Here is a 25,468-nt window from a genome sequence, read left to right as displayed (position 1 = left end):
AGCAGGGACAACTTTGACGCTGTGGGCTCCCAAGTGGTCCCCTCTTCTCTCATCCCTTCCTATACGACGCCCTCCTCTCTCCGTGACTCTCCCTGTCTTCTCCCTGAGCTCATCCACTTGCCTCAGCTCCCGTCAGTCACGCTCCCTAAGGTCCTTTCCAATCTCACCCTTTTCCTTCACCTTCTCTCCCATCTTACTCAGCCAAGTTGCACCACAACTGGCCTCCCCATTTGCATTGGGCTCTTTCTCGGTGACTCCAAATGGCATCCGACTAGCCCGGCCAGTGGGGACCTGCTGGGGCCTGATGGAAGCCACTCTTTGTGACTTCGATAGACATCTGCTCCCATGTGACCTGAATAGGTTTCTCCATCTGGGTCGCCGCTCCTGGGTTCCTACATCTTCCCGTGAGAAATGGGAGGAGGGCTGAGGGGGGTGGGGGAGGGGACAGGAAGGTTCTCTGCTTTCCACGCTAGGGCTGTAGGATGCTAGGAAGCCTCAAGTGGCTGGGGGCAGGACCTTAGGAGCTGGGAAGGCTCCTTCCCCGCCTCAGGTAGAGGCACACCCCCGCCCCCCGCCCCCCCCACAGAGGGCAGCCAAGTTAGAGAGCTCTCTTTATCCTTGCTTCCTGCACGCTTCAGTCTCTCGGAGGTGAGGGTCTCTGACTTGAGCAGGGCCCAGTGGAACTGGCCAAGTCACCCAGCCCCCATGTTTTGTGCAGGTGGATGAGTACACGGTGCAGTGTCCGCAGGACCTAGGGGAGCTCATCATCATCCGACTGCACAAGGAGCCCCACTCCTTCCTACCCAAGGACCCCTGGTACTGCAACTATGTGCAGATCTGTGCCCCCAACTGCCGTGTCTACCACTTCCCAGCTTACCAGTGGATGGACGCCTACGAGACCCTGGCGCTCCGGGAGGCCACAGGTGAGCCAGCAGCCACCACCTTCTCGGGTGCAGTGAGTCTCCTTGCTCTAGCCCGGCTACTCCAGATTGGTCATCCCAGGGTCCTGTCAGGAACTCCAGGGATCTCCTGCCTCAGCCTCACTGTTGCTGGTCTGGGCCCAGCTTGGGGCTGCACACTGGAAGAGCCTCCGTGCGAGGCCCACCCAGGGACCCCTATCAGCATCATGCGTCAGAGAGCCTTCCCGGGTCACTCTTGCCCTTTGTCCTTCACCTTCTTGACGCCTACTTGATGCCAGGTGTGCTACAGAGGCCTCTGCGGTGTCTGGAGCCGGTGAGCTATATTCTTAGTGGTTTCCTACAGCAGGATGGATGCTCTGCGGTTCCAGCAGGATCTGTGTTCCACTTAGAGGCTAGTTTCTTAGCTCTCCAGGTCACCCAGGCTTTGCACGTGATTTTATTGTTTGTCTCTATAGCCCTGGCTATGCTGTGAGGATTTCAGCGAGATCCTTCTGCCTCCGCCTCCTCAGTGCTGGCACATGCCAAGCCTTGAGTGTGGTCTTGATGCCTTTTTTTTTTTCTTTCTGTGTGTGACAAGTGTGGATTTTTGTTTTGTTTTGTTTTTGTTTTTCAAGACAGGGCTTCTCTGTGTAACCGCTCTGGTTGTCTTAGACTCGCTTTGTAGACCAGGCTGGCCTCCAACTCACAGAGATCTGCCTGCCTCTGCCTCCCAAGTGCTGGGGTTAAAGGAGTGTGCCACCATGCCCAGCTACCATGTGAAGCCTGGTGATCAAACTTGGTCATCTGACCTTGGCAGAAAGGGCCCATATCTGTGCAACTAATCTCATTGGCCTGATTTCCTTTCATTTTGTGGTTCTAGAGATTTGAACTCAGGGAGTTATGCACGGCAGGTGAGCATTTTTACAATTGAGCTATATTCTTAGTGGTTTCCTACCTGAACATCAGACACACACACACACACACACACACACACATACACACACACACACACTTAGTGTATATATACATAGATATACTAACTGTGTATCTATTTATATATGTATATATACACACAAAATTAGTATATATACATAGATATACTAACTATACATCTATTAATATATATGTATATACATGCACACGCATGCACACACACAATTAGTATACATACATAAATATGCTAACTATATATCTATTAATATATATGTACACACACAAAATTTGTATATATACATAAATATACTAATTGTACATCTATTAATATATATGTATATATACATACACACACACACACACACACACACACACACACACGCACACACACATAAATGAGCCATTATGCTGCTCCAGAGGGCTTTCTGCCCCAATGGGGCACCATAATTTCCTAACGTGACTCACTGCTATCCCTAAAAGTCTCCTTTACCCAGCAAGGGTCCCACATGCTCCCATGGGAGAATCCTGTTACTCTTGCAGGCTTCCAGGCTTCTCCTGGATGGGGGAGAGACAGACCTGGTAGCAGAGCAAAGCTGCCTTACTCTTTTGGGGGGGCTGTGTGGTTGCTCCTAAGGGAGAAAGATAGATCCTGAATGCCGTCGCTGCACACACCGACCTCTACCATAAGCCTTCATCTAGCCGCTGGAGTGGGCTTCTGAAGTGTGGCCGTGGCCGTGGCCGTGGCCTGGCAACAAGATGAACGTCTTCTCTCACACCCTTTGCGCTTCTGCAGGCTTCTCTCTAAATGGCGAGGGGTATAGCCGAGGATGCTGGTGTCTGGAGCCCCGCCCTTTCTGTAGAAGACTACCCATTCATTTCCCTGTGCTAGAATATTCTCCTTGGAGGAGGGAATGGGGCCTAAGCCAAGGGGGAAGGAGAGGCTGAGGCCGGGGAGGTAGGTCTAGGGGAGGGTGAGGACGGCATCCTGAGAGTCACTGGGGACGCAGAGTACCTTCCCATGGTGATAGGTCTGTGTGACATGGAAGGGGACGGGCAGGGGACAGGCAGGCGATACTAGCTGGCTAGGCAAGAATGGGGTTGGGTGGGGTGGCTGCCACGCAACACCAGGGCAGGGAGATTTGAGTCACCTGCTGGGCCCTCTGAGCGCTGAGGCTCCCGCCCTGGGGATGGAGCCAAGTTGGGGATCAGGGTTGCATAACACCAGGGGGTACCATTCCCAGAGTGCAACAGGAGGAGCCCAGGCATGGAGAAATAAGATGAGTACAGCAAGGTGAGGGCCCTGGGGGGTCTGTACTGATGATGGGCAGTCAGTCAGGAGGCTAGAGAGAGGTGGGCTGGAGTTTCACCTCCATCTCAGTCATTTATCTCTGGACATCTAAGTACATCTCCACGTTCTTCAGAGTTTGGTAAAGCGAATGAGCAACAGATTCCACTTCACAGCGGTGATGCTCGGATCCAGTAACATAGCACTGTAAAATGCTGGGCTCTCACGCTTGTTCCAGGTGGGGGATGAGGACCAGAAGCAGTCTGCCATGGACCAGATGTGATACCGTTTTCCTCTTGTAAAATGGACAAGACAGGACAGTTTCTAGTTGAAATTGTTATGGCCAGAGGTATTTTGGAATTTAGATTATCTTTAGGAGCTGCATACATGTATATATTTATGTGTGTCTATATACATATATAATGGACACATATTTTACTTTGAAATATGTATTTTCGTTTTATGTACACGACTGTTTTTCCTGCATGCAAGGTCTCTGCAATACATGCATAGCTGGTGCCCGAACAGGCCAGGAGGAAGGAAGATTATCCTATAGGCACTGGAAACCAAGCCTGGGTCCTCTGCAAGAAGAGAGAGTGCACTTAACTACTGAACTATCTCTTTAGCCCCAGATGCATACCTTTAAAAAAAATCTTTATATTTGTATTGACAGGTTGGGTATTTCTTATCTGAAGTGGTTGGGTCAAAAGTGATTTGAATTTTTAAAAAAAATATATTTGCTATCTTGTGGATGAGACTCATCTAAACATCAAATTTCTTTATGTTTTATTTATACCTTTTACACTTAGGCTGAAAGTATTTATACATTTTAAGGTACCTGCATTATTTTTTGTTGTTGTTGTGACGTGAGGTCATGGTGTGGAATTTTCCACTTGTGGTATTCTGTTGGCACACAGGAAGTTTGAGACATAGACACATAAGAAGTTTCAGGCTCCCCGGTGGTCTGGTGGTTAAGATTCAGCACTCTCCCAATGACTGTGCCTCACCTGGGTTTGATTCCTGGTCAGGGAAGCCTCTCTGCTGCTGGGCAGTATGACACAGGCAGGTGGATCACTGTGAGTTCAAGGCCAGCCTGGTCTACAAAAGGGAGTCCAGGACAGCCAAGGCTACACAGAGAAACCCTGATTTAAAAAAAAAAAAGTTTTCAATTTTGAAGAATTTTGGATTTATAGACTAGAAATGTGTCACACAAACACACACATACACACACACACACACACACACACACATACGGACACGGACACGTTACATGAAACTTTTACCACTGAGGTATTCCTAATCACTCACACACATATAAAACTATTTCTAGTCAAGCCTAGAGTTATGCCAGGTGGGTTAAATACAGTGTGTAGCCAGGCATAGGGGTGCATGTCTGCACTCCCAGCCCTTGTGTGTAGCCAGGCACAGGGTTGCATGCCTGCACTCCCAGCCCTTGTGTGTAGCCAGGCACAGGGGTGCATGCCTGCACTCCCAGCCCTTGTGTGTAGCCAGGCACAGGGGTGCATGCCTGCATCCCAGCCCTTGTGTGTAGCCAGGCAGAGGGGTGCATGCCTGCATCCCAGCCCTTGTGTGTAGCCAGGCAGAGGGGTGCGTGAATGCACTCCCAGCCCTTGTGTGTAGCCAGACATAGGGGTGCATGCCTGCATCCCAGCTCTTGTGTGTAGCCAGGCAGAGGGGTGCATGCCTGCATCCCAGCCCTTGTGTGTAGCCAGGCAGAGGGGTGCATGCCTGCATCCCAGCCCTTGTGTGTAGCCAGGCAGAGGGGTGCATGCCTGCATCCCAGCCCTTGTGTGTAGCCAGGCAGAGGGGTGCATGCCTGCATCCCAGCCCTTGTGTGTAGCCAGGCAGAGGGGTGCATGCCTGCACTCCCAGCCCTTGTGTGTAGCCAGGCAGAGGGGTGCATGCCTGCACTCCCAGCCCTTGTGTGTAGCCAGGCAGAGGGGTGCATGCCTGCATCCCAGCCCTTGTGTGTAGCCAGGCACAGAGGTGCATGCCTGCACTCCCAGCCCTTGTGTGTAGCCAGGCAGAGGGGTGCATGCCTGCACTCCCAGCCCCTGATGAGGCGGGAAGACCATGAGTTCAAGGTCAGCCTGGAATACACAAGAAATCCTGTCACAAACAAACAGATGCTATATGTAGCTTCAGGTAAATTTAGATCCCAACTAATGAGTTTGTTGTAAAACAAGCTTGACTTTGTATTTTGGATTTGTGAAGAGGGGTTACTCATCTGACTCATTAGGTTACTCTTATGTGCCTTAAATTATTAATATAAGTACAATATGTTAGAAAGTGCCCCATAGCCTGAAATCCCAGCACTCGGGGAGGCAGAGGCAGGCAGATAGATCTCCATGAGTTTGAGGCCAGCCTGGTCTACAAATCTAGTCACAGAGAAACCCTGTCTCAAATAATAATAATAATAATAATAATAATAATAATAATAATAATAATAATAATAACTTTAAAAAAGAAGAAGAAGAAGAAGAAGAAGAAGAAGAAGAAGAAGAAGAAGAAGAAGAAGAAGAAGAAGAAGAAGAAGAAGAAGAAGAAGAAGAAGAAGAAGAAGAAAGTGCCCGGGAACTAGTGAGCTCTCCAGAACTATTTTAGGTCCCCACCATTCCAGTGCGTGGAGAACACGGATTTCACAGAGAGCTTTATGGCGTAGCCTCCCCTGTCCTGAAGGGGGCCTTCCCTGCTCTTAGCTCCTCTGTCCTGTGAGCTGACCTGGGGACAGAAGCCAGCAGAGGTGGGCAGGGCCGAGGGGCAGCCCCTGATCCTCCCGCTTGTCTCACTACAGGAAAGACCACAGCAGACGACACGCTGCCCATACTCCTGGAACACAGGCAAGAGGAGATCAGAGCCAAGAAGGACTTCTACCAGTGAGTGGGAGGGTGGGAGGCTCTGCGGTCCCGAGGCGGCCACGGGACATCCGGGGCTTGTTGGTTGATTGGTACTTCTGGGGTCCCGAGGAGGCTACCGGGACATCCGGGGCTTGTTGATTGGTATTTCTGGGGTCCCGAGGAGGCTACCGGGACATCCGGGGCTTGTTGGTTGGTGGCTCTGGACTGCTGGGCCCTGCCTGGCACGATGTCCGGGGTCAGGGCCTATGAACTTGGTTTCTCTTTGCAGCTGGAGGGAGTTTGTTCCTGGCCTTCCCAACTACGTGGATATTCCAAGTTATCATCCTCCTCCCCGACGATGCCGCAACCCCAACCGGCCAGAGTAAGGACCAGAAGCTGGCCTAGCTCCACCCCCCTACCCCCCCCCCGCCCCGCCCCTTTCCACAGGACCAGTGCCCCCGGGACAGCAGGTGCCAGACTGCCGCCCTTTTCTTTCCCCCACAGGTGGAATGGTTATATCCCGGGATTCCCAATTCTCATCAACATTAAGGCCACCAGGTTCTTAAACTCAAACCTTCGCTTCTCCTTCATCAAGACAGCCTCCTTCTTCTACCGCCTGGGGCCCATGTGAGTGGACAGGGCTGAGGGCTGACGGCACTTACAGAGACCGCACTCCCCACCTCCCCACCTTCAAAAATGGCCTCAGGTCGGAAAGGCTAGGCGAGTGGGAAAAACAGAGTAGAAAACCCGACACTCCTCACAGGCTGAGAGACAAAAGGACCCAGAGACATGGCGGGGGTGGGGGGTGGGGGGGGACCCAGAGAAGCCAGTGAGCAGGTCTCTGTCATTCTTCCTGTGTACCCAGCACCCTCTTTTGACTCCTTGCATCCCACCCTCTAGGGCGCTGGTCTTCAAGCTGCGGGGCCTAGTGGATCGTACGAGTTCCTGGAAGAGACTAAAAGACATTAGGAATATTTTCCCTGGTACCAAGTCTGTCATCTCCGGTATGGGGCAGATCATCTCAGTAGAACACAAGGCAGCCGGGTGGTCGCCGGGGCAAGAGGCATGCCCCTCTCATGGCGTCAGTGGGTTCAAGGGGTCATTTGAGGACGGTGGGTGTATCGTCTTCGAGGCTTCTTGAAAATCATTATCCCGTGTCCCTCCAGTCACTGAAGACAAAGCCAGGAGCTTTGCGTTCCTTCCAGAGTCATCTTTTTTGGTTTTGTTTTGTTGTTTTTTTGTTTTTAGAGACAGGGTTTCTCTGTGTAGCCTTGGCTATCCTAGACTCACTTTGTAGACCAGGCTGGCCTCGAACTCACAGGGATCCTCCTGCCTCTGCACCCCAAGTGCTAGATTAAAGGCGTGTGTCACCACTACCCTGCTCCAGAGTCATCTTGATGCCCACTATTTTCTTATGTCTCTCTCCCTCCCTGAGAGAGTGCTGGGTTTCACCGTGACATCCCCACACTATTTCCCCAGAGTATGTGGCAGAGCACTGGATGGAGGACAGCTTCTTCGGGTACCAGTACCTCAACGGCCTCAACCCAGGCCTGATCCGGAGATGTACGCAGATCCCAGACAAATTCCCTGTCACAGATGAAATGGTGGCCCCGTTCCTGGGTGAGGGAACGTGCCTCCAAGCAGAGCTAGAGGTGAGGCCCTCTCTGGCTTACCCCGGGCCTTCTCTCTGGCTTCTTCTCAGGGATCTCTATGCCTCTCCATTGCCAAGGCCCGTTGAGTCCTGCCCATGCCCATGACTCCCACTTCCCCATCCCACCACTGAGCCTTGCGGTCCGTGCCCTCTGCAGCTCAGGCGTGGGTTGTAGGTATGCCATCTACCTTACTAACTGCGCACTCGCCCCCTTGTGATTGCCCCTCAGAAGGGCAACATTTACCTGGCAGACTACCGCATCTTGGAGGGCATCCCCGCTGTGGAGCTCAACGGTCAGAAGCAGTACCACTGTGCCCCCATCTGCCTGCTGCACTTTGGCCCTGATGGCAACATGATGCCTATTGCTATTCAGGTACCCAGGGAAGGTGTGGGCAGAGCTACTGTGTGAGCCTGTGCTGACTCCACCGGCAGAAATGTCTCTCTGTATGTTTACAACTGAGTAAGCCTTGTCCTTGCGTGTGCGTGTGGACAAGTGTATGGCCGCGTCAGCGTATGTGCACGTGTGAAGTCCTGTGTACAGCCTGTGTAGGCGCCTGAGACCGTACCCACGTACACGCTTATCCTGATCCATGTGTGGCCGCGTGGAGCCTGGGAAGAGACCCCATCTCTTTACATGTGCACACCTGGGTGTTGCCATTGTATTTTGTCCCTAAATATGAATTTGGATGCAGTGTGCGTGCTTTGAGTGTGTGCACAGAGATGGCCAGATGTCTACGGACCAGGTGGCTGGAGCTTGTCTCGCTGATGTCATCCGTCTTCTCCTGCAGTTCTGAGGGGTTCAGCCCCAGCAGCATCCTAGCAGTCTTGTCTGGCAGGAGAGGAAACTGAGGTGTTCCTTCCTCAGGCATCCTCACAGGGGTCGTTTATAAATTAGGAAAAAGGGTCTTCTCTGGAGATGTCAGCCAGACCCTGGTGATCTGGCTCCTATGTGGAACAATGCAGGCTAGAGTTCAAGGAAGTGTCTCCGCCATCGCAGGCTCAGGGGCCGGGCACCCTTGGTCTTGTCCAGTGCCTCACCTGGTGCCTGTGGAGGTTATGGTAGGAAGAATTATCAGACGACAGAGTTTTAAGGCCAGCCTCCCCCACCCCTGCCTTCCCTCCCGCCATCCTTACTATCTAGTCCTGGCTGGCCTAGAACTCACTATGTAGATTAAGCTGGCTTGGATCTCACAGAGATCCATCTGCCTCCAGAGTGTTCTAGAGTGTTCCACCACGCCAGCCAGAGATGTTTCTTCTTCTTCTTCTTCTTCTTCTTCTTCTTCTTCTTCTTCTTCTTCTTCTTCTTCTTCTCCTTCCTCCTCCTCCTCCTCCTCTTCCTTTTCTTTCTAGACAGGGTTTCTCTGTGTACCCCTGGCTGCCCTGGAACTTGATCTGTAGACGAGGCTGGTATTGAACTCTCAGACCTTCCTGACTTGTTTGTTTGTTTGTTTCGAGACAGGGTTTTTGTGTGCAGCGCGCAGCCCTGGCTACCCTAGGCTTGCTTTTGTAGACCAGGCTGGCCTCAAACTCACAGAGATGCGACTGCCACCACACCCGGCTACCTGCCTGCTTTCTTAAAGTGCGAGCTGCTTGGTAGTGGCAAGTCCAGGAAGGCGCTTCAGGCACAGGATACAAGAACAAGTGTAGGGAGAGGAGGAGGATTCTGGGATGCTCAAAAAGACAGGGGGGCTGGAGAACAGAACCCCTTTGCCTCCTCCAGTGGAGGCTCCTGTCAGATCTCTTCCCTCATTGACCTCCCCTTCCCCCACCCCTAGCTCAGCCAGACCCCTGGACCTGATTGTCCCATCTTCCTGCCCAATGATTCTGAGTGGGACTGGCTGCTGGCTAAAACGTGGGTTCGCTATGCTGAGTTCTACAGCCATGAGGCCATTGCACACTTGCTGGAGAGCCACCTCATCGGGGAAGCGTTCTGCCTGGCCCTCCTGAGAAACCTGCCCATGTGCCATCCCCTGTACAAGGTATAGGTTTGCGGGGTCGGGGTGGGGTGGGGTGGGGGAGGAGTCTTGAAAGCTTCCGTGGCTGCTCTGTGGGTGGGTGGGTGGGTGGGGGGTCCAGTGAGCCCTGGGAGGCATCTGGAGAGCCCCCAAAGAGGGCTTGCAGTGGGAGACTTCCCAAAGTGAGAGGTCTGGTGTGCAAGAGTTGGGGTGCTGATGTCCTGGGGTGCCATCTTAGCTCTCCTCACTGTCCTCCTTGCCTTCCGGCCCCAGCTCCTCATTCCTCACACCCGATACAACGTCCAGATTAACAGCATTGGGAGGGCCCTCCTGCTCAACAAAGGGGGCCTCTCTGCCAGGGTAAGGCTCCTGCCCCTGACCTCAACAGCATACTTATTTTCCCCTGGTCTTTGCAGTCAGCTTTAAAGCAGAACTTCCACTTGCTTAAGATTCTGGGGGTGGGGCAGGGGGTGGTACTTGAGTGGGTGCTGTGTGGGGTACAAACACAGGGCTGGTAATGACTGTAAAGGTCCTTGGCTGGGCCTTGGGCAGGCTGGGTCTCGGGTAAGATCTGGGGAGACTGGGGTAATGCAACGTTCAGGGAGCAGGCTCAGAAGGAAGCTGACATCGTTCTTTCTCCCTCGAGGCCATGTCCCTGGGCCTAGAGGGTTTTGCAGAGGCGATGGTCCGGGGTTTGTCTGAACTCACCTACAAGAGCCTCTGCATCCCCAATGACTTTGTGGAGCGAGGGGTCCAGGATCTGCCTGGGTATTATTTCCGGGATGACAGCTTGGCGGTGTGGTACGCGATGGAGAAGTGAGTAAGGGACAGCCGGAGGTGGTACTCAAGTGGACAGACACTTGGAATGTTGGCGGGGTGTGGGGACTTTTAGTGACCTGGGCTTGGGGGTTATTCATACCTCTGCTCCCTGGGCCTAATGGACCCCATTATCCTTGCTTTGACCTCTAGCCTACCTCTGCTGGACTGGCCCCTCCCCGGCTCTCAGAGACAGATGCCTGATTGAAGGCCTCCCTTGGTGCTTTCTGGGAATTGCTCTCAGTGCTTTCTGGCCTTGTCTCTAGCACTCTCTACCTGCCCCACCGGCCTTGCCTACAACAGGCTCAGAGGCCAGCCAGAGGCAGCGTGACCTGGGGGCTGTGTAAGAAACTCTAACCCGAGGCTCCTCCTCCTGTGCAGGTATGTGACGGAGATCATCACTTACTATTACCCAAATGACGCAGCGGTGGAGGGCGACCCGGAGCTGCAGTGCTGGGTGCAGGAAATATTCAAGGAGTGCCTCCTGAGTCGCGAGAGCTCAGGTATGGGCATGGGGACTCATGGGAGCCTGGTTCGCTCTCATCTCTCTGTGGGCTGAAGAAGAAGACCCAAGCGCTGTCCTAGGATCTCCACAGGGCCTTGCCCTGGGCAGTGGAGGAGCCGCAGCTGGGGGTGGGGGTGAAGGTGGGGGTAGGGAGACAAAGCACCATGCCTTGTCTGAGCTCAGGTGTTACAGTCCCAAGTCCTCCTTCCTAGAAACAAACCTCTGTGGCCTGGGAAGTGGACAGACTGTGGTGATGTTCACTGAGAAAGGACAGCGTACGGTAGTTGAGGAGCTAGGGTTGGGGGTGGCAGGCTCCAGGAGAGGACTGGAAAGCCTCCTGGGGTCCTAACACTTAGGGACACACTCAGCAAATGCTTAGCGAGCAGCTCTGGTGTGTGGCTGCCGGCTACTGAGTGTGCAAGGGGAGCCAGACAGGTACTGGTGCCACCCTCAGGATGCACATGGACTGGGCTGGGGGCGTTGCATGGGTGAGTAGTCATTCCCACGATGACGACAGAACCAGTTTAGGGGAGACTGAGGCAGGGATGAAGGCAGGGGGTTCACCCAGCTGGAGTCACGGATGCATGGCGGGAGCCGAGGTGAAGTCAGCGCGTGTCCTTTCCTGATGGAGCGGCACACGGAGGCTGGGCTACCGAGTGTGGGTTGCGTGTGGGAAAGCCAGAGGTGGTGCAGGGAATCTGTCCCCTGCAGCCGCAGCTAAGGGTGGAGGGCGGCAGACTCTGGGAGGCAGATACCAAGCCACGCACCCTGGTTTGGAGAGTTTGGAGCTATCCTGAGTATCAGAGAGGTCACTGAGAGTTCTGCAAAAAGATCAGACCTGTAGGTTAGACTATCAGCCCACGCCGATGGGCAGGACAGTTTAGGATGATTTTATCCAGGAGGGAGGTGACCGGGACTTTAGCAGGATAAAGGCTGTGGTCATGCAGGGAATCCCAGGCTGGGAATGACAGAACTCAGTCCTGGGCTGGATTGGGCAAGGAGGTTTTTGGCCGCAGGAAGGCTGAGCAGGTTGAATGAGGGAACCCCGGTAGCCCCCTTGGACTATTGGACTATTGACAATTATGATGAGTGGGTTTAGAGGCGCCCTCTGCTAGGCACCAGGTTAGTCCCGGGCTACCATGGCACCGTTCTGTTTCACAACCCCTCAGGCTTTCCCACCTGCTTGCGAACCATACCTGAACTGATCGAGTACGTCACCATGGTCATGTACACCTGCTCTGCCAGGCACGCAGCTGTCAACACGGGCCAGGTACCTGTGCTCACGAGTATCAGGCCCCGGTCCTCCCACACAGCGGGTTCGAACCTCGAGCTAATCCACTACCCCTGGCGCAGCTCTGTTTCTCTCCACTGACTGCTCCAACCTCCGCGTCAATTGTTAACCCCGCCCAGTCTCTCGGCCCCACCCACCCGCGGGCCCCGCGGGGATACCTGCACCACTGGATCCAAACCGGGGCCTTCCCGGGCGGGGGTCCAACCAAGCCAACCACCGGAGACGGGTGCCCAGGTTTGGTTGGTGGGAATCGGGTGTTTTCTCACCTGTAACACCTCTCCTACTCCACCCCAGCTGGAGTTCACCTCGTGGATGCCCAACTTCCCTTCTTCCATGCGGAACCCGCCGATGCAGGCCAAGGGGCTGACCACCCTGCAGACGTTCATGGACACTTTGCCGGACGTGAAGACCACGTGCATCGTGCTCTTAGTCCTCTGGACTCTCTGCCGGGAGCCGGATGACAGGGTGCGGGGGCCGGGGGCGCTCTTGAGCATTGGCGGGGTCTGTGTGTGTGGGGAGCAAGGACAGTTGAGGGGTGTCACGGACCGGGAGCAGCAAAGGGGAGGCTACAGGAAGGATTGCGTGGATGGCTTGGCTTTGTCCTAGCACCCGATTCTTTGTTTTGCAGCGGCCGCTTGGCCACTTCCCAGACATCCATTTTGTGGAGGAGGCGCCTCGGAGGAGCATCGAGGCCTTCCGTCAACACCTCTGCCAGATTTCTCACAACATCCGCCAACGAAATAAGCACCTCCTCCTGCCGTACAGCTACCTTGACCCGGTGCTGATTGAGAATAGCATTTCCATTTAGCCCCACCCTTCTGCCCTACGTCTCCATACACTGCCTCCTGTTTTCCAATAAAATCACTTCAAACACTTGCCCTGGTGCTGAGCGCGGTTTACTGGGCAGCGGGGCGCGCGCGCACAGCGGTATATTGGGCAGCAGGTTGTGGTCTACGGGTGATCACATACATGGCCATGCTGGGTTCTTGTTTTTATTTTTGTTTTTGTTTTATTGCCATCCAGGTAGGCATGAGGGCAGCACCAGGCTCCACTGCCAGCTTCCAGTCCTAGATAGCCTTAGAGACTCAGGCGAGGCTGCTCATCTGGGTAGGTGCCCAGGCACTGCTGAGGGTGAGGAGGGTCCGCTTAAATACAACATAACTCAAACACCAGGTCAATGCAGATGACAAAAAATTATTGTGATTAAGCTGCTACTGATCGATCAGGGCCACGGAACAGAGGAACAGACTCGGCAGCTGGGCTGCCATCCTGAAGGGATGTTGTGTGGCATATTTAAAGGATGAAGCCATAACAGGAGGGCTATAGCGCTGTCCAGTCATGTTTCGACGTAAGGGGTTGAGCAAGGGAGTTTCCACCAATCCGAATGGGCGTAGGTCCCTGGGCCTGGGAACAAGCTCTTAGCTTGACCCTGGCAGCAAGATGGAGAAGTTGTCCCTGAGATGTCTGGGCTCAGACAACTGTTTCCTTACAACAAAAACTGTTCAGCTACTGGGAAATCCCCAGCTCCCCTAGGGCCTGGGAGCTTGAGTTTGGTTTTTTTCCTATGATGAAATGGAGTCTAAGAACAAAATGGTAAAAATAAGTTTCCTTTGCTTGGTCCCAACAGAGGGAGGAAAAGGCGGGGGCCTGGACCCTATGCTTCAACTCATAATTCCGGCCCCTCAGAAGCACTCTCCTACCAGAGACTTAGTCTACACAACCCCTACAGCACGAAGGCAGACCCCAAGATGAGTCCAACCTGAAACATGAACCAAGACCATCAACCTATAAGAAACCTAAACTGCCCCAAGTCTCACTCCTGGAAATTCAGCCCTACCTACCAGGAATCCATACCACCCTAAGCCACACCCACAGCCACAGCCACAGCCACAGCCACAGCCACAGCCACAGCCACAGCCACAGCCACACCCACAAGCTTGCTTAAGCCACTCCAAGGAGCCCACCCTGCCAAGGGCAGTATACTACAGTCCCCATGATCACTTCCTCCTTTCACCTGCTGTCCCAAGACTCCCTCCTATGCCCGTCTTGGGCTTTGCCTCCTGTCATTGCTGATGTCCCGGCAGAACACAAGAGTATATGGCGTTAGCCTCAGGAAGCAAGGCTACCGAAATCTGCCTGGCTTTTCATGGTGGTGGGGATAGCTGCACACTGGGCATCTAGGAAGGCAAGCTGACACCCCGAAGTTAATCAGTACAGAGCACTGGTGCTGTGTTCAGTCCCCTTTCTCCTGTGATACTGTTTGCCACCCTAGGTGTGATACGGATTTATCTGGCCAGCAAACAAGCGGATGTGACTGGGGCAGATCAGATGAGGCAGCGCAGCTGGGTCTACGAAAGGCAGTAAGGAGGAGAGAGTGGAGTTGAGGCCTACCAGAGGCTGCCCTGGGGAAACGGAACCTGTACGGGCTTTGCGGTAGTTTTCTCCAACATGAAAACATTCCACAGCAGAGACGCTCATTAACACAGAGAGTACAGAACTCAAAATAGTTTCAGGAAGTCCCTGAAACTGACCCATCAAGGCCCCTGCCCACTTCCAGGAGTCTATAAACAGTAACGACCTCTCCAGGTCACTCTCAGGGAAGCTAAGCTGCAAAGGGAGCGTTCAGGTAAGTCCAGCCACCTGGGAAAAGCAGAGAGCCGCTGGGCTGCCTGGGAAGAGCACTCTCCGACCTGCTCTGCTGCCTGCAGGCTGTGCGGTGCTCTAGGCTCCCGGCTTTTGTGAGCGGTCTCCCATGCTAGAACGGGTTTTGGCGATGCAGCTGTCTTTGAGCCATTTCTGCTTCTGTAAGTAACTCCAATAAAACTCATTGGTTTCCCAAGTTGGCCTGTGGTGGTGCCTGTCTCTGGTCTATCATGGGTTTCCTTTCTGTGTTAGGTGGTGTGTGTGTGTGTGCGCGTATGTGTGTGTGTGTGTGTGTATGTGCGTGCATGTGTGTGTGTGTGCGTGTGTGTCACAACAAGGAGGCTGGCCAGAGATGGATGCCTCACAAGTTTATAGTTCTGAGCCGTCTCTCCAGTCTCCAAGGAGGAGGTTCTTCTCCAAGGGTTTTCTAAGCCATAGGAACTTAAGTGGTAAAGGGGGTGGTGAAAACCAGACTACAAAGCCCTGACTCGGTTTCCCCAGTCTTAGTTGCTCGGGTTGCTGCCAGGGACAGAGGTTGTTGTAGGTGCCCGGAGAAGGTAAAGAATCACAGGAAGAAGACGTGGAGCTCAGAGACTCGGCTTCTAGGCCACACGTTTGCAAGCGTTGGAAGGTGCTGTCTTAGGGTTTTACTGCTGTGAGGAGACACCATGGCCATGGCAACTTTGTTTGTTTGTTTTTGTTTTGTTTTTCGAGACAGGGTCTCTCTGTGTAGCCTTGACTGTCCTGGATTTGTTTTGTAGTCCAGGCTGGCCTCGAACTCACAGCGATCGCCTGCCTCTGCCTCCCGAGGGCTGGGATTAAAGGCGTGCGCCACCACGCCTGGCTTGGTGCCCTGATTGTTATTCAGGCGATCCCAGAGCTACTCGCACACCTTCAGTACAGCTACTGTACAAACAGTAGCGGAACCTAGGCCAGTGACAGGAGGCGGGACTTCCGGTCCAGATCTTTGGTGATGGAAGAGTACGGATGGCTTTCCCTGAGGTTTCCTGCATACACACATGGAGCAGCCCTGCGGCTGTGTAGGGACGCTGCAGGACCCGGTCGTTGACGTGGTGTATACCGGGACATAGGGAGCGCTGTTCTTGGCCAGATCTCAAGTTCTGTTGACTTCACAGGGCAAGAGTAAGGGAGTTTGTTTCTGGGAAACAACAGGTCGGATCTGAGTGTCTAGGGACCGGGAGCCTCCCAAACGGCTCACTGGCATTCCTGCGCTGCACTGGGCACCGGCACAAGGCCACTCCCCTGCGCGATGCCCCCTAATCTCCGTTGGCCCCTGGCTTCTCAGTCTGTGTTACCTCTTTCCCCATGGTGGGAGAAGCCCTTGTTCACGTCTCCTTCCTTCTAAGCCAATCTGACTCCAAATTAACAGCTGGAGTAGAGAAGAGAAGCAAACCGCTGTGAAGGGAAAGGACCCGCCCCCTCTCGCCCACCTCACTGCCGGCTTCCAAGGCATGGCTGCCCCCCCCCCCACCTGACCTCTAGTTAGAACTTCCCCATAGCTCCATCTCTAAGACTACTCTCAGCCGCGCTCTTTCCTCCTCCTCCTCCTCCTCCTCCTCCTCCTCTTCTATTTTATTTATGTGTAGGGGTGTTTTAAGAGGGTGTCAGATTCCTTGGAGATGACGTTACAGACAGTTGAGAGCAGCCACGTTGGCGCTGGGGAACTCAACCCTGCCAATTCTGTGATCACACAGACTTACGACCACTCTGACCTGCTGTGCCCTCTTAATTGTCGTCTTAATTTATCGGTTTTAGATAATATTTTTCTTTTCTTTCTTCTTAAAATTAGCCAGGTATGCCAGGCGTGGTGGTGCGTGCCGTTAATTCCAGGAGACAGAGGTAGGTGGATCTCTGTGAGTTCAAGGCCTGTCTGGTCTACAAAATGAGTCCAGGACAGCCAAAGCTCTGTTACAGAGAGAAACCCAGTCTTGGGGAAAAAAAAAAGTCAGCTGTAGACACATCTTTTCTTTCAGACTTTTTCTTTGAATTTGAGTTGATTCAAATACTTAAATTAAGAAAATATTTCAATTTTATGTGTATAAATGTTGTATCTATGTACCGTGTGTCTGTGTGTGTGTGTGTGTGTGTGTGTGTGTGTGTGTGTGTGGTGCCTGCAGAGGCCAGAAGAGGACATTGGATCCCCTGAAAATGGAGTTACAGACAGCTGTGGGCCACTATGTAGATGCTGGGAACTGAACCTGGGTTCTCTGGAGAGCAGATCTGCTCTTAACTGCTTTTAACTGATCTGGTCTTTACTGACTTTAACTGCTAAGGCATCTCTCCAGCCCCGCTGAAGAGGATGTTAACAGTCTTTTGCAGAGAGGAAGGAGGAGAGGCTCACCAGCTTTTCACCTGAGATTCTTTTTTTTTTTTTTTTTTTGGTTTTTCGAGACAGGGTTTCTCTGTGTTGCCTTGGCTGGCCTGGACTCACTTTGTAGACCAGGCTGGCCTCGAACTCACAGCGATCCGCCTGCCTCTGCCTCCCGAGTGCTGGGATTAAAGGCGTGCGCCACCACGCCCGGCTTTTCACCTGAGATTCTAATCACTCCGACCTTAGCTCCAAGTGGTCTTGGTGATGCTACAGGAGACGGAAGGCTGTGGGGGTGTGGGCGTGTGGGGGTGTGGGGAAGGCTCTTCCGTGGCACAGCGTGAGTCTTTAAGACAGAGGGAAATTACAGGCACACGGGAGGGAAGGGAGCCTGCCACCTGGAATCTGACTGAGGCCTCTCACATCTGACAAACAAGATCTCCAGCACTGGCTGCAAAGGTTGCTGACACAGACTTAATATTCTTTTCTTAACTTTTTTTTTTTAATTAAGGGTATGACACTGTCCTGCTTTCCCTGGGAACTCGCCTTTGCACTCTCACAGTAGATTTTAATACATTCCCTTTGTCTCTCAAAAGGTTGCTAAACTCTTTTTTACTGGTCACTAGACCAGGCTTCCTCCACGCACTGTTTTTACACGGCATTTTGTTGCCTTGCATGAGGAAAATATTCACTTTTCCTCTGTTTCCTCAGCTGCTGAGTGCTTCAGAGGCAGCTGCTAATGTCTGGCTACCCCATCATGTGAACTGTGACCCCAGCTGTTAACACGCATCAGCGTATGGATGGAGGACAGCCTTTCAGCATCTTGCAGAAAGCGTTCCGTCCTGTTCACAGCTGAGGCCTGCTTACCAAGGCAACTGTTCGGCGGGGCCTGAAGGCAATGAAGACAGCCTGCTGTAGTCTGTCACCCTGACTAACTACTGTGGTGATCTCTGTGGCTCACTGTGTGGTCACCTCATCCTGGGGGGGGTGGGGGGTGGGGGGTGGGGCAATGTTCCATGTAGCTCCTCTCTCCTCTCTGGCACCCTGAAGCAAAAGCAAGCAGCGTCTGTGTGGCCAGCATTTGTGCCCACCAGCCCAACTTTCTTCCCTCCAGCGTTGGTGCCCACTGCTGCCCGGAGAGGGGAGAGACAGAGCTCTGTGTGATTGGCATATGTACCCAGCTAGCCCCCTCCTGGTCAGACTTCCCAGTCTGAGAAACCTGTAGGTAAGCCTGTCCAGTGTTGTGGTGACACCCCCTCCCCAACCCCTTTTGTTCACTGTTACTAGAGATTTTAAGGTCCTGGAAGATCCACAAAGAGAAAAGAATTAAAGAGAAGAAAAATAGTGAAAACAATCAAGGAAAGAGATCTGTTGCGCCAGGGCAGAGCTAACTTGGAAGAACACTTGCTCGGTGTGGGAAATGTAGAAGGAACATAGTGTATTTTCCACAAAGAGTTAAGTGAGGAAAGAGCCTCACCACATTTAAAGGAAATAGTAATAATGTCACCTTGCAAAAATCCTCCGACAGCACTTCCCTGAAATCAAAATATGTGCTCGACGCTACACGTTGTGCTCAAGGACTGCACTCTGGTCATCAGCTGCCGTGTGCTAGCTAGCCGGCCGCGCCGTACTGTGACCACCAGACCAGGTACCAAATCCCCGTGCCTTTAGAAGTAAGAAGCCTGGAGACCTCACTGGCTGTGCAGAGCTAAGACTTCCGTTGCCAAAGGGCATTGGATTGTGTGGGTTTTTTTTTTTTTTTGGTTTTCGAGACAGGGTTTCTCCGCGATCCTCCTGCCTCTGCCTCCCGAGTGCTGGGATTAAAGGCGTGCGCCACCACACCCGGCTATGTGGTCTTTTTTTTTTTTTTAAGCCAGTGAGCTTTATTGGAATTATTTACAAGACTGTGGTAAAGGAATTGCTTACCAGAGCACAAGAGACTCAAAGACAAACTCAAAACCATCACATGACACAGGTTACAAACACTGGAAACGTAGAGCACAGAGCACATCTGTCAGCCTGTCTACAGGGCAAGGAGCACCCTGGCTTGGGGCCTCAGTTTGTCAAATCTTCCTTTTTTTCTTTTCTTTTCTTTCTTTCTTTCTTTCTTTTTCTTCTTCTTCAAGACAGGGTCTCTCCGTGTTAGCCTTGGCTGTCCTATACTTGCTTTGTAGACCAGGCTGGCCTTGAACTGACAACGATCTGCCTGCCTCTGCCTCCTGAGTGCTGGTCAAATCTTCCTTTAAGTAGTATAATCTGTCTAACTTTCTTCACTGGAGTTAAACATACACAATGCTGCCAGTTTCAGAAGCTATTTTGAAGGGTGTATTCTTCCTTAATCAGCTTCCTTTCAGAATGGATCATTTCAGTCTCCAGGAAAAAAATAAATATTCTTCCGGCTTCTCCATTTTGCCTTCATTATGAAGTATTTGAGAATGAAGAAGAAAAAAAGTTCTATTGAAAACTTTCCTGCGTTGCCACATTTCAGAGTGTTAGCGTGGATGTTTTCTATTTTTAAGATTTGATGGGTTTCACAAGTGCGTGTGGTTGTTTTTATTTTGAGATCCCAGACCCACTTCCTACACTCAGTGTGCTCTGGTCTGCTCCCTAGTCCTGCTTGAAAGCCCCAGAGAGAAATGGGTGTGGCGCCTTTAATCCTGGCACTCAGGAGGCAGAGCAGGCGGATCCCTGTGAGTTCGAGGCCAGCCTGGTCTACAAAGAGAGTTCCAGGACAGCCAGGGCTACACAGAGAAACCCTGTCTCGAAAAATTAAACAAAACCAACCAAAAATCCAAGGGGGGGAAAAAAAAAAGAGGCCCAGTACCCCTCCGAGTCCATCTTTGGCATCCTCCCAGAGGTTTAGGTTTAAATGGAAGCAAGGAACATGCATAAATGTGCATGCCGACCAGGTGTGGTCTTCCTCGTCTTCAATGTCTCAGCTCCAGTCTTTCCTGTAAGGTGGTCTGACAGGTTGTGAAATCTCTTCCTGGTAGACAAGTTTTTCTCTCGCCGCACCAAGCTTCCAGCCCTTTCCTTCTCCCAGCAGGAGACTCCTGGGGAACTCTGAAATTCCTTTGATACCAGTATTTCAAATGTTTGACAGCCAAAGGGAGGCCCCTGGGGAGAGTTGGCTCGCAACAGGCTGTGACTGCAGAGCCAGAGGAGCTGGCGCCCTCTTCTGGTCTCTGTGGGCAAGCACATGTGTGGTACATAACATGTAAATAAAGAGAAAAAGTAAACCTAAGAACCAAAGAATCCAGACACCCAACCGCAGGGAAATTGGGCCATGGACATGGAGTGGGGGAAAATGTGTGTGAGAGAAAAGGCTAATAAGGATGAGGAAAATTCATGTGCTCAGATGGGCATCTGCCAGAACTCGGGTACCACTTTCTTTTGCTCCTTTTCATAGCCTGGTATTTCTGGTCATGGCAGCTGATAGGGGTCGTTAGCCTTGACCAGGGAAGAGAGAGATATGGCAAAGTTAGAGAGATAAGACAAAGCTTCCCCTGAATTATAGACTTTGGCAAAACGTTTCTCAAATGATCAGTGTGTATATGCAGAGTTGGCCGAAGCCAGAGACGCTAACCCACCTGTTCCAATGACCCACGTGCAGATGGAGAGGCCAAATCAAGTACCAATGTCGGCAGATAAAGTAGCTGCTGAGCCCCCGAAAGGCCGTCTAGCCAACTGTTATCGTCCTAACTACATTGTGTCCTAATTTGCCTTCTATTCCTGTGATAAACACCATCCCCAAAAGCAACTCGGGAAGGAAAGGTTTTTTGTTTTGTTTTGTTTGTTTTCTGAGACAAGGTTTCTCTGTATAACAGCTCTGGCTGTCCTGGGACTAGCTCCAGGCTGGCCTTGAACTCAGGGAGATCCACTTGCCTCTGCCTCCCAAGTGCTGGGATTAAAGGCGTGCGTCGCCGCTGCTGCCGCCGCCGCCGCCACCACCACCACCACCTGAGCAGGAAAGGGTTATTTTTATCTTATGTTTCCACATCACAGTCCATCACTGAGGGAAGTCAGGGCAGGGACTCAAGAAGGAATTCAGAGGCAAGATCTGAAGCAGAGACCATGGAGGAGCGGTGCGTATTACCCAGGCTCACATCCAGCTTCCCGCCCCTTTAAAAAGACTACTTCATTTGTATGTGTGTTTTCTCTGCATGTGTGTCTGTGCACCACACGAGCGCCTGGTACCGGCTGAGGTCAGAACAGGGCATTGGATCTGCTGAGACTGGAGTAACAGATGATTGTGAGCCATCAGTGCTGGGAATCAAGCCCCAGTCCTCTGCAATGTTTGCTTTTATCCGGTCAGCCAACGCTCCAGCCCCGCAGTACTGCACAGGACCTCCAGCCCTGGGGATGACACCACCCATGGTGGGCTGAGCCCTCCACATCGACTGCTAATCAAGAGAATGCCCACAGACTTGCCCACAGGCCAGTTGGATAAGAAAGCATTTTCTCAGTTGAGACTCATCTTCTCAGCCAGCGGAGGTGGCGCACCCTGATCCCAGCACTCAGGGAGGCAGAGGCAGGGAGATCTCTATGAATTTGAGGCCAGCCTGGTCTACAGAGTGAGTCCAAGACAGCCAAGGCTACACAGAGAAACCCTGTCTCAATAAAAAAATAAATAAATAAAAGAGGTTCATGTTTTCAGATGACCCTAGCTTGTGTCTAACTAGCATACATGGCAAAGTTTTCTTTATAGCACACTAGTGCAAGCCTATTAATGCGTTGGCAAGCTATGTAACCACCAAAATTAGTGTTTGTTTGTTTGTTTTTTAAAGCGAGGTGAGACAAATCTGGAGGGTTTATTTAGAGTTTCACCACACCTGTAATAACAGGGCTCCGGTCTCACAGGACCTGCACTGTAGGTAGTGGTGGCTTTTCCACGCTTGGGTGGAGACCTGACCACATGGATTCCTGCAGCTGAGATGCACTGAAATCTTTTCTTTTTTTTTTTTTTTTTTTTTTGGTTTTTCGAGACAGGGTTTCTCTGTGTAGTCTTGGCTGTCCTAGACTCGCTTTGTAGTCCAGGCTGGCCTCGAACTCACAGCGATCCGCCTATCTCTGCCTCCCGAGTGCTGGGATTAAAGGCGTGCGCCACCACGCCCGGCCTGAAATCTTTTCTTGAAGATGATGGCTCATCTCAAAAGATATATGCTGAGGGGCTGGATCCACGGCAGTTGGTGAACTTCCAGAGGGCCTAGGTTTAGCCCTAGCGCTCAGGTCAGGTGACTATGAGCCGCCACTGTAACTCCAGCTCCTCAGGACCTGATGCCCTCTTCTGGCTGCTTCAGGCACTGCGCTTAGGTGCACCAACAGCAGACCGATATACACAGGGTGTGTGTGTGTGTGTGTGTGTGTGTGTGTGTGTGTGTGTGTGTGTGTGGATGATACACATCAAAACAAACGATTTATTACTGGGGCACAGTAGCACTCCAGTTCATAAGTTCATCCGCACACTCAGGTTGGTTTTGATATTTGTGGGTGATGAGGCCACGCCCACCTGTCACCTCTTTCTGACAGCAGCTGTAGAGGGAAGGCAATCCCCTAGCACGGGCCTGCCCGTGAGTCAGTCAAGCGTCAGGTGTCCAGATTCCAGAGAATGACAGGTACCGCTCTCACTTCCCCACGGAAACCTGCAGAACTCAGGTGTCAGCCTCCACCGCATATCCGGGGCTATTGGTGGCAATGGTGACACATCCTCCCCCCCCCCCAACTCATTTAATGAGTACACCTCAACTGGATGTGTCCCGCCTCCTCACTTCCTGTACCTCTGCAGTGTTGTACACTCCTACCTAGAATTCCCCATCCCCACCTCATCCCCACCCCACCCCCACCCCATCCCCACCCCATCCCCACCCCCACCCCACCCCCACCCCCACCCCACCCCACCCCATCCCCACCCCACCCCATCCCCACCCCATCCCCACCCCACCCCTCCCCCACCCCTCCCCCACCCCACCCCATCCCCACCCCATCCCCACCCCATCCCCACCCCACCCCTCCCCCACCCCATCCCCACCCCATCCCCACCCCATCCCCACCCCATCCCCACCCCATCCCCACCCCACCCCTCCCCCACCCCATCCCCACCCCACCCCATCCCCACCCCATCCCCACCCCACCCCTCCCCCACCCCTCCCCCACCCCATCCCCACCCCACCCCATCCCCACCCCATCCCCACCCCACCCCTCCCCCACCCCATCCCCACCCCACCCCATCCCCACCCCACCCCACCTGCCCCAGGAATTACAGACAGCCTGGCTGCATAAACCTGCCCCTTCCTTCTGAGACCGTAAGACGGACGATCTCTCTGCCTCATAGGCGTGAACTCTCTCATCAAAGCTTCCACCACGCTATCTGACATGGCGGCTTGAGCCTCTCTCACAACCCCCACCGTGTAGCTGTCTGTCTGTCTATCCCAACCATTTAAGGGTTTTTCTAATAAACGTATTACTTTAAAGAGGTGATCTATCTCAGGGACCCCCTTGAGCGCCAGAGTTGAGACTTTTTACCCCCTATCCACCTATCCACACAACCATTTTTTTAAAAAAAGCATACACTGGTTGGAGGCCTCTCGTGCATCAGGACAGAGCTGGCGCATGACCGCTGAAGGTGACTGAGTTCCATCTAGTGGAGACGACATAGGTAAGTTAAGATGGCACCACAGGGCTTGGGGATCATTTGGATATTAATTCCCGCATTCAACAGGTGCTTACTGAGAACTTCTGCCGTGCTGGCCACCCTGCCGGTGAACCTTGTCCTCCCAAGCTCCCAGTGACAGAGGTAAGGTCGGAATTCAAGGAACAGGCTCAGAGCTACAGTGGCGAGGGGCCTCTCAGCTGAAAACTGTTCATCTTGGAAGCGACAAGCATTACTTCCTCTGACAGTCGTTTGGCCAGGCTCAGTCACGTGGCCTCGACATAACCAAAAGGTCAGCTGGGAAGTATTGAGGGAGGATCTCATGATTCTTTTGGGAGTTTTGTTTGTTTGTTTGTTTGGTCGTTTTTTTCTTTCTTTTTTTTCTTTTTTCTTTTTTTTTAAATTAATTTATTCTTGTTACATCTCAATAGTTATCCCATCCCTTGTATCCTCCCATTCCTCCCTCCCTCCCATTTTCCCCTTACTCCCCTCCCCTATGACTGTTCCTGAGGGAGATTACCTCCCCCTGTATATGCTCATAGGGTATCAAGTCTCTTCTTGGTAACCTGCTCTCCTTCCTCTGAGGGCCACCAGGCCTCCTCATCCAGGGGACATGGTCAAATATGAGGCACCAGAGTACGTGGGAAAGTCATACCCTTTGGTTGGTTTTTCTAGACATAGTTTCTCTGTGTAGCCTTGGCTGTCCTGGACTCACTTTGTAGACCAGCCTGGCCTGGAACTCACGTGGAGGCCTACCGAGTGCTGGGAGTAAAGGCGTGCGCCACCACACCTGGCCCATGTCATGATTCTTAGAGAGCATCCTTCGTAAGTTTGGATACTGAGACAAGTGAAGTGGAGAAGTCAGCAGAAACGTCTCTCCTCCCACTGCCAGGACAGTGGGCTCTGGCGCTCGGGTCCCAGGTGCTTGCTAGATTTCTAGTCCTACCTGGACCTTCAAGGTTTAACTAATTCGCATTCACAGCCACTTACTTTCATCCTGGACTCAATTTGTAGACCAAGCTGGCCTTGAACGCACAGAGATTCACCTGTCTCTGCCTCCCGAGTGCTAGGGTTAAAGACGTGTGCCACCATTGCTTGGCCACACTGTCATTTTTGAAGCATGGGTCTACTGGATTCAATGGTTGGATTTGTGTACACACACATACACACACACATACACGCACGCACGCACGCACGCGCGCAAATTAAAACATTGTAGGCTCAATTTTTGTTGTTGTTGTTACTTTTCAACTTTATTGATCTTCAGTGGAGTCTAATTACCTAGTTTCTAAAATTCTCTTGTAGGCCCCAGGAAGCTCAGAAGCACACCATGTGTTCTTTTTTTTTTTTTTAATTTATTCAGATTACAACTCAATTGTTTTTTGCTTTTTTTTTTTTTTCAAGACAAGGTTTCTCTGTGTAGCCTTGGCTGTCCTGGACTCATTCTGTAGACCAGGCTGGCCTCGAACTCACAGCGATCTGACTGCCTCTGCCTCCCGAGTGCTGGGATTAAAGACGTGCACCACCACGCCCGGCCACAACTCAATTGTTATCCATCACTTGTATCCTCCGGTTCCTCCTTCCCTCCCACCCCCACCCTATTCCCTTCCCCTGGGTCCATGACCAAGGGGGACCTCCTCCCCCACCATATGGT

At 52.4% G+C, this 25,468-nt stretch overlaps 1 protein-coding gene and 1 long non-coding RNA gene across 2 annotated transcripts in view; both read left to right on the top strand.

The window, feature by feature from the left end:
- ALOX12B (arachidonate 12-lipoxygenase, 12R type) overlaps positions 1-13,068 on the top strand; it is a 13,631-nt gene extending 563 nt beyond the window's left edge. Inside the window, exons 2-15 of the mRNA XM_084762773.1 lie at positions 719-923; positions 5,933-6,014; positions 6,265-6,357; positions 6,480-6,602; positions 6,876-6,979; positions 7,455-7,627; positions 7,856-7,999; positions 9,402-9,605; positions 9,855-9,941; positions 10,228-10,397; positions 10,779-10,900; positions 12,072-12,172; positions 12,488-12,658; positions 12,822-13,068. Of these exons, the coding sequence (XP_084618899.1) occupies positions 719-923; positions 5,933-6,014; positions 6,265-6,357; positions 6,480-6,602; positions 6,876-6,979; positions 7,455-7,627; positions 7,856-7,999; positions 9,402-9,605; positions 9,855-9,941; positions 10,228-10,397; positions 10,779-10,900; positions 12,072-12,172; positions 12,488-12,658; positions 12,822-13,001 (1,959 nt within the window). The 3' untranslated portion in view covers positions 13,002-13,068. The remainder of the gene's footprint in view (positions 1-718; positions 924-5,932; positions 6,015-6,264; positions 6,358-6,479; positions 6,603-6,875; positions 6,980-7,454; positions 7,628-7,855; positions 8,000-9,401; positions 9,606-9,854; positions 9,942-10,227; positions 10,398-10,778; positions 10,901-12,071; positions 12,173-12,487; positions 12,659-12,821) is intronic.
- Positions 13,069-15,825: 2,757 nt separating this feature from the next.
- On the top strand, positions 15,826-18,053 carry LOC311586578. Its single transcript, XR_014775589.1, has 3 exons — positions 15,826-15,979; positions 16,647-16,696; positions 17,877-18,053. It is a non-coding gene; the product is annotated as an uncharacterized lncRNA (long non-coding RNA).
- Positions 18,054-25,468: the final 7,415 nt, after the last annotated feature.

Source organism: Acomys minous (genome assembly GCF_964271855.1).
Source record: "Acomys minous genome assembly, chromosome: 16".
NCBI lineage: Eukaryota > Metazoa > Chordata > Mammalia > Rodentia > Muridae > Acomys > Acomys minous.
This window is presented reverse-complemented; position numbering and strand designations above follow the sequence as displayed.